Here is an 8,617-nt window from a genome sequence, read left to right on the forward strand (position 1 = left end):
GGCAGGCACTAAGCAATCTGGCTTTTGGTCCAAACCGGTGTCTTAGTAGTCTCTCTAGTCTCTCTTTGTGTTCCTCTGCAAAGGGGCAAGTTCAAATGCCAGAAACCGGGAGGTCTCTGGTGCCAGGATGTCGGAGAGGAAGTGAATCGTGCCGGCCATGCCTTCAAAGAGAGACATCAAACAGCATCACCTTTGTCCCAGGGTGTCCTCACTGACCTGTCATTGCGCAGGTGCAGAAAGTGGGCCTTTTGTGGTTCGGCACTAAGGAAGGACTTTTTGCCAGTCAGAGGAGTTTGATGGTGAGGTGGGCTGCCTGGGGAGGCTGTGGGTCCCTGCCATCATCATCAATGGAGCAGAAGAGTCATCCTTCAACATATTGTGTGTGTGAGTGTGTGTGGAAGTGGCCGAGGAGGGCTTAGACACTCCTAACATGTCCCCAGCCCCAAAACTGTGGGGCTCAGGAGACGACTCAAAGCTCAGCGTGTGAAGATGGTTCTAGAAGATGAGCTCACAGAACTGGGGAGTTCCAGAAGGCCCTATGTCAGTCTGGAGTCTGCTCTCCCCCATCATTCTCTGAAAGCTGGGTGCCTCGGGCCCTAGCAGTATCATGGGGGTGTCTTGAGCTGAAGCAGGGTGTTGGGTCCCTGCTGCTGCCGCCTGTCACTGCTGTGTCAGCTCTGGTGGGGACGACACCTGACCAGTGAGCTCCCTTCCCCTTTTCCTGCAGCTGTTGCCAGGGCCCTGGCTGGCCTGGTCGGAGAGGGGCATGGAAAAAGAAAGGGGGTGGTCAGAAATGGGCAGGGGGAGTCCTGGGCTGGGAGAGTGCCGAGTTGAGAGAGAGAGGGGAGATCTTGTTGACGGTGTCAGGCCTCTGATTCACCAGCCCCTCACTCCTTACACCCCTCGACCTGCCATGACATGCTCAGGATGAAATTAATTTCAAGTCGCTTTGCTACAAAAAGTCAAAAAACAGTCTCTGTTGGGAAGTGAACTTGGTTTCCTCATCTGGAAATGGGGGTTATTACTCCTTTGTCCCTTAAGTTGTTGAGAGGATTAGATGAGATTAAATTAGAAAACATCCAGCAAAGGCCCAGCACAGTGTCTGCTGGGTGTGAAGAGCTTAATGAGGTCCCCCTCCATCGCCTCCCCATCCCCCACTTTGGTGGAGAAGGTTTGTGCTCTTGGGGTCAGGACCTCAGGATGCTTTAGAGTAAGCAGCACCTTTGAGCAGCCACTCCGTCCTCTCAACTCGGCTTAGTTCTGAGGATATGAAGCTACACAGGGCAGCCATTGTTCCTTGGAAGTCCTCTTCTGGTGGGAACAACTACTGTATGTTACAGTCTTGTGGGACAGGGGGACGGCAGAAGCCACAGGGTGCTCAGGGCGTGCTGGGGAGCTGGCGGACTCACCTGTGATGTGACCCATGAAGTATGAGTAAGAGTTCGCCATGTAGAGGAAGGAGCAGGTTAGGGCTCCAGGCAGCGGATTGTCATGAGTGAATACGGCAGTACTGGAACTCCCGGCGTGAGGGAGGGACAGGTCTGCACGCCTAGAAGCAAGGATGAAGGGAGCCATTTCCGGGTGGCAGGTGGTCAGGCTTTTCATTTAAAAAACTCATGGTGGTGAACGTGTCTAGAATAGTTTGGAAAACGGGTCAGGACTGGATGCAAGGAGCCCATCAGCGTGCTGGGAGGGCAAGATGGCGCTCTGGGAGGGAGGGCAGAATCCACAGCACTTGGGGATCGACCGGCTGGGGATGGGTGAAGGGTGTAGAGACAGAAGGAGTGAAGAAGGCCATCTGTATTTCTAACTCAGATAAATGTGTTTAAACCAAAAATGTTAGGAGTTTTTTTTTTTTTTTAAGATTTTACTTATCTATTTGAGAGAGAGTGAGGGAGATCACAGAGGGAGAACAGAGCTTCAGAGCTCTGTGCTGAGTGGAAAGCCCCATGCGGGGCCTGATCCCAGGACTCTGGGATCATGACCTGAGTCAAAGGCAGATGCTTAACTGACTAAGCCACCCAGGCGCCCCAGTTATGAGCTTAACACCAAGAATGTTTTAAATTCAAAAAGGAAAGGCTTAAGGAAGCCGATTTTAGTGGGAACATGAGTTCTGTTTTGGACATGATGTGGGATATCCAAGTGAAGAAGTCCAGGAGGCAGCTACAGATGAGGTCGGCTGCTCTGGGGAAGACAGGCTTCAACGTCATCAGCCTGCAGGTGGCAGTTAACTGTGGGGCCACCCAGAGGGTATTCTGGAGAGAGAGAGAGAGAGAGAAAGAAAGAGAGAGAGCAAGCGAGAGAGAGAGAGAAGAGGGCTCAGGGCAGAAATACCCGGAAAGCATGCCAATTTTTGAGACGGCGCAGGCAATCAGAAGAAATAGCCCAAGAAGAAGCAGGGAACCCCGAAGAGAGGGCATCACAGAAATCAAGAGAGGCAAGAGATTCAACAGGTGGTTTGGGCAATGGTGCGAAAGGCTGCTGAGCGCCCCCGTGGGTCAAGATCTCACGAGGCCCATTGGACAGGGCAGAATAGCGTCAGGTGTGTAGTGATGCAGGTGGTCAAGCTAAATTTCACTGGGCTGAACACACATGAGGAGATGAGAAAACAGTAAATTTTCCTGTAGAAGTTTCCATGAGAAAAGAAGGAGAGAGACTGATCAGTATAGATAGTGGTGAGGCCTGTGTGCCTCAGGAGAAGGGGTAGGAAGAGGTTCTGAGGACAGTGGCTGAGGACACTGGGAGAGGAGTGATGGCGGGGGAGCAAGACTGAGAAGTGGGAAAGGGTGAAGTCTGGAGCTCGCAGGCATGACGGGCCTTGACTAGCATCCCATACTAGAGAGGTGAAGACAAGCGGGATGAGGCTACTGGTGCCTCTGTGAGGCAGGAGGTGAGGTCTTCTGGGAGCTTGGGTGGGATGGGGCCGAGGGCAGTAATGAGCATCTAGAATGTTCTTTGAGGGAAACGGGAGAGAGAAAGCTGGCCGAAGACAAGCGCTTGTGCTGGTGTCAGAGAATTTCATCAGAGAAATAACAAGAACCCATTTATAGTACAAAGAGCTAGGTTTTCTCTGGGCTTTTCTCCTGTCATTCACTCCTTCAACAATCTTCTGAGGCAGAGGTTACTCATTTCCTCCTTGGCCAGCTGGAGACGATGAGTCTCAGGAAGTGTCTGAAGTCAGAGACGTTGTGCAGGTTGGAGGTGGGCTTCAGAATCAAGGCTCACTGCAGAGCCACACCCTTAACCCACCTTGTCATCCCCCATGGCGTGAAGGTCCAGTGGGTTTCGAGGCCATGTGTTTTTAGGGACGCCATTCATGAGGTCCTGTGGCTGTTCTGTTTTTTGACTCAGTGAAGGCAGACAGCAAGTACGATGGGGGTAGGGTCATGGCAGACACAGAAGGTGTGCCGGAGAGACGGGAATGGAAGGTGGCAGAGGGCGGCAGTAGCGAGATGCACGGATGGCCTTGGGAGTGGGTGGCTGAGACCAAGCGAAGGTGAAGGTCATAACCAGGTGCAAACATCCTTCATGATCCCGAGGGCTGGCCTGCAGAGCCAGCGCAAGAGGCCAACCCAAGGAGCGGCTCTAGGAGAGCGTTCCCTTGACAACAGGGGTGGGGTGGGGACTGACTTACACTCTGACGACATTGCTAGGCCCTTGCCCTCCTGGATCATCTGCTCACGGCCATACCTCATGGGGTTTGGAGTCACATAAACGTTGGTCTTATTCCACACATTGCTCCTTCCTAGTTGTGCGACATAGGGCTTCAGGATGCGACGATGCCTGGCAAGTAGTACAGGGCTCCAAATATGCTCGTTTTCTTTCCCCTCCTCCTCTCTCCACTCTGGGGCAGGTGTGAAGTGGGATGGAGGGGAGCTGGCCTCACGGAGCCCTCTCCGGGATCTCGGATCTCGGGTGCATGGCTGATGTTTCCTCGGGGCTGCAAGGGAGCTGGTGTGCAGTATTGGCACCTTTTCCCCTTGACCTAGGTATGCTCAGAGCCCTTTTTTCTTCATCTTCCAAGGGTGACCTTCTGTGAGTGGTGGAGCAGGGCTATTGAACTACCTGCCCTCTCAAAACCCAGCTGTGAGCCAGCGTGGCGGGGGCTGTGCTTCCGCCACCTGCATGGAAGCCAGGAGCCGGGCTCCCAGCAAGCAGCTGTGCCCACCAGGGAGCATGTTGCTGGCCTTCGCCTCTCTGCTCGGCTGCCTGCTCACCTCCAGCCAGGCCAAGGTCTACAGTCGCTGTGAGCTGGCCAAGGTGCTCCAGGACTTCGGCCTGGAGGGCTACCGGGGATCCACCCTGGCTGACTGTGAGGACCGCCCCCACCCCCAGCCTCGGCTGCCCCTCCCTGCTCCCCTCCCTCGCTGCTCTCCCTCCTGGGCTGTGGTCTCAGAAGCTTTCTCAGCCTCAGCCCTCCTTTGTCCACCCAGAGTGCTAGGACCCGATGGGTGGACAACATTTAGCACAAGTTGAATCTCTAATTGGCCGCAGGCAGCCCCACCAGCCGGTTCCTGCCCGCCCCTGCCGCTGTCACTGAAGTCAACAGCCAAAGAAACAGAAAGGCTTAGTTCCCTAATCGTAATGGCAGCCAAGAGGATAAACCTTGCCATGCAGGTTTAGGCTAAACTGAGTAAACCAGGAAGAGCAGACTCTTCAAGCTGCTGGTAGCTTCGGGAAGCTGTGAGGTCCAGCCACGTCTGGCTCATTTCTCTCTCGTTCTAGCTCTCTTGCCAACACTCTCCTGGGTCTTCCTCAGTTTGCCTCTAAAGATCTAGCTTTTGTCTGTTCACCCCACAAAGATGTCTTGGGCCCCACTGCGCGCAGAGCGGTGAGATGGCAGGAAGGAAGGAGGCCGAGGGACAGACTTGCCTCTGGCTGTTTGGTAGCTATGGTGGCCCCAAACGAGTCCCTTGTCCCCCTGAGGCTGTCTGTCTGGAGGCGCTGGGGAAGTAGGCGGGAGGACAGCCGCCCTGCCCACCTTGGAGCAGGAGCTGAGGCTCAGGGGAGTTCGCGTGTGGCCCCTGCACCCACACCTGAGTGTCCCGGTCTACTCTGGCTTCGGTCACCCGACCCTCGGGCCTGCATCTCCACCCTACCCAGGGGTCTGTCTTGCTTACTTCACGAGTGGCTTCAACACAGCTGCTGTGGACCACGAAGCTGACGGGAGCACCAACAACGGCATCTTCCAGATCAACAGCCGGAAGTGGTGCAAAAACCTCAACCCAGAGGTCCCTAACCTGTGCCAGACGTACTGCTCTGGTAGGCTGGGCCCGAGTCGGGGAGCGGCGGGGGGCCGCGCCTCTGGGCCCGGCTGTGCTTCTTTCCCGCTGGTGTTTGTGATCCTCACCTGTGTCTCCGAGTGGGGAATCCCCCCACGCCCCTCTGGGCCTACCAAGGAGAGAGGGGCGGGGCAAGAGATGGGGGCGGGTCCACCATGAATCTGATGGGAGATTTTTCCTAGCGCTGTAGGAGGGCGGGAGAGGAGTGGGAGAGTGAGACCTGGGTTTCCGAAGGGAACAAGAGACAGGGTTGGGTTTAGGATGGAGAAGGGCGTGTGTGTGTGTGTGTGTGTGTGTGTGTGAGAGAGAGAGAGAGACAGAGACAGAGAGAGAGAGAGAAAGAGAAAGACAGACAGACAGACAGACTCAGGATGTCCAGTTCTGTCCGCTGTTCCTTCACCATGTGTCTCTGCCTCCCACCCCAGACTTGTTGAATCCTAATCTTAAGAATACTGTTATCTGTGCCATGAAGATCACGCAACAGCCCCAGGGTCTGGCCAGCTGGTAGGTAACCGGGGCTAGCACCGCCCCCCCCCCCCCAAAGGCTGATGTGGCTGGGACTGGTGGACAGCAGCAGGCAACAACTCTTTCCTGAATGCTCACGTTGTCCCGGCCACCATTCCGTGGCCTCACAGTCTGATCTGCACCCAACTTTTGGCCGCAGGGGTTACTGTCCCTGACGTCGTTACAGACAACACACTGGGTATCAGGGAGGGTAAGCAATTCACTAGGACTCCTGGAGCCAAGCTTGGCTCTGCCACTTATGCTTCTGTTAGGATGCCTGCCTGCAGGTCCACACGGCCTGGATCTGGTCAGACTTATTTGTTTAACGGTGGCATCGTCACCGAAACTAACTTTGGTAGAGAAGCCCAAGATGTACAACAGATCGATGAAGTGATTTGGGGCTTGAAGCATGGTGGGGGGATGAGGGTGAGCACTTTGGAGCCTCACCGTGTCAACCTTCTCTTTTCCCGTCTCTTTCCCACAAGATGGCCTTTGGGGCAGCCATGCCCACCGGCGAGGGGTTGGGTGAGCATCCCGTGGGGTCCTGGACTAGATCATTGGTTCCCAGACGGCCCTCTGAGACAATGGCCTGCAGACTTCTCTGAAGGGGGTCTCGCTGCTGAGTCTCCAACCTCCCTTTCCTCACATTTCCGAATGAGAGAGCAGCAGGGGCAGGATGTGGGGAGGGTGAGATACTCCGGGTGGCTCCTGGAGCTACAGGCAGATGTGGCGGTCAGAAGGCAGGTAAAGGAATTTGGGAGGCAGTGGGTATCAGCCCAGGAGCAGAGGGAAGTGGGATGGGGGAGACAAGGGGCAGGGGCATGTAGGGAAGCCTTTACAGGAGTCCTGGTGAGAGATCCCGGGTCTGCACTAGGACAGTTGCTCAGCTGATGGACAGGAGGGAGTTGGCCAGGAGGGGCTGTATGGAGGCATGGGAACAGGTGATATGTGGCAGTGAGGGAGAGAAGGAGGCAGAAATGACTGGGAATCTAGAGAACGTCCGACATGAGCCTTGACCATGGCTGCAGCTTTGGAGATGTGTTGGTCCGAGAAGAGCTGATGCCCTAGGAACTGGGTCTGGAGTGAGGCAGGCCCAGCAGGACATAGCTGTAAGATCAGGATGGGTGAGTACAGGCTTGGCATGGCTCTAAGGGCTTGAGATCATGGAGGGACTACCTGGGGATGGTAGTACCATTGGTCCTGTTGGGTTCCATCAAAGAACAGCTCTCTTTTGTACACTGCGAGAAAATTTGTGGCAGGTATAACCCATGACAGGTGGCTGAGGCTAATAACAGGCAGTGGCCCCAGAAACTAGAAAGGGCACTGTTTATTCCCTCGACCTGCACACGTGGGAGCTTGCCTTTGCTAGGCTCTCTGCTGGGTACTGGGCTGCAGAGAGCCTGAGATCCGAGTCTGCCCTTGGGGTTCTTACGGTCTAATGGGAGAGGCAAACAAGCCCGCTGACCACACCTCATTGATGGATCTGTAGAGGTCCTCTAGGGGTACTCTTGGTCATCGGGCTCTTTGACATTGACATCATGGAATCACCTTAGTTTGGAACCCCCAAGAACTGGGGGCCCTGGGACTCCAGGATCTTGCCTATCTTCCTCAAGATGCTTGTGTGACGATGGAGCAAGGTAATGGTCCTGAAAGGGCCTCTAAGCCATAGTTACCGACAATGGAAGGACCTGGATTGGTGGCCAAGGGGAAGTGGGTGTGACTGTAGTTCTGTCGTTTACTGGCTGTGGATCTTGGGCGAGGAATTTTGCATCTGAGTCTCAATGTTTCATTTGGAATATAGGGAATGCAGTATCTGCCTTATCCACGTTCCAGGTCTGCCCCGGGGGTGGAGCGGGGTGCAGACAAACGAGTGATGGATGGGACAGTGCTATGTAGACTGTAAAGGGCTGTACGCTTGTAGGGCGGCATGACTGTCAGCAGAGGGAGCACGGTGTGGGAAAAGAGCTTTGGACTGGGGTTCTGGACTTTTGCCATTGACTTCTGGGTGAACTTGAACAAATTACCCTGTATCTCCATTGGTAAAACAAGGAGGCTAGATAGATGACATTTTAAAGGCCACGCTCGTCATTTTTTACTTCTTCTAGGGGGTTCTTTCCTCGTTAACAGGGCTCACTAGCCCTCTTTCCCTTGCTAACCCCTCTCCTTACTGTGGTTTAGAGCCCACGCCTCCTTCCTGTTCTTCTCTGAGCAGGGACTGAAGGCTGCAGCTGATTTGGTCTCTCCTCTTCCCCATCCTCCATCCTCAGGGAGGCCTGGAGGCGTCACTGCCAGGGCAAGGACCTCAGCGACTGGGTGGATGGCTGTGACTTGTAGGACCCTCTGTGGATGGACCAGGCCACGCACAGCAGGCTGGGAGATGTGGTTTGGTTTCTGACCCAGGCTTGGGAAGACAAGCCGATCAATAAAATATCGTCTAATATAAATGTGGCTCTCAGCTGTCACTGTGTTTCCAGGTGGCACGTCAGAGTTTCTTTGCCAGTCCACCTGGGCTGGGCTCCAGATGGGCTCTAAAAAGCCTACCACAGAAGGCTTGCCTCAATTCCTGGAGACCTGGTCATGGTGGATGGGGGTGGGGGGCCTCAGTGCCTCCCTTGTCCACACCTGGTAGAGTTTCTTAGACCCTTTACCTGGATCTAGGTTTGCCTGATGTAGCAAAACAAACAAAAAACAAATAATGATAACCAAAACAGAATGCCCAAGTTAAATTTGAAATTTGGATAGACAACAATTAAATTTTATTATACATATGTCCCAAATATTGCATGGGACACACTTGTATTAAAAAATGATGTGTTGTTTGGGGAGTGTGT

At 54.3% G+C, this 8,617-nt stretch overlaps 1 protein-coding gene across 3 annotated transcripts; it reads left to right on the top strand.

Moving 5' to 3' along the window:
* The first annotated feature begins 552 nt into the window (after window positions 1–552).
* Window positions 553–8,215, top strand: SPACA3 (sperm acrosome associated 3). Of its 3 annotated transcripts, none has more exons than XM_032843279.1 (5): window positions 553–700; window positions 4,025–4,312; window positions 5,104–5,262; window positions 5,708–5,786; window positions 8,054–8,215. In XM_032843279.1, exons 2-5 carry the CDS (start codon window positions 4,126–4,128, stop codon window positions 8,118–8,120), a joined length of 492 nt encoding a protein of 163 aa, XP_032699170.1. In that variant the 5' UTR covers window positions 553–700; window positions 4,025–4,125; the 3' UTR covers window positions 8,121–8,215. The 3 variants fall into 3 exon arrangements, with proteins under 3 accessions (XP_032699170.1, XP_032699172.1, XP_032699171.1); XM_032843281.1 differs by having other exon boundaries at window positions 5,143–5,262; XM_032843280.1 differs by having other exon boundaries at window positions 553–680.
* The last annotated feature ends 402 nt before the right edge of the window (window positions 8,216–8,617 follow it).

This window comes from Lontra canadensis, unplaced genomic scaffold (genome assembly GCF_010015895.1).
Source record: "Lontra canadensis isolate GAN:19392208 unplaced genomic scaffold, GSC_riverotter_1.0 scaffold137, whole genome shotgun sequence".
Taxonomy (NCBI): Eukaryota; Metazoa; Chordata; class Mammalia; order Carnivora; family Mustelidae; genus Lontra; species Lontra canadensis.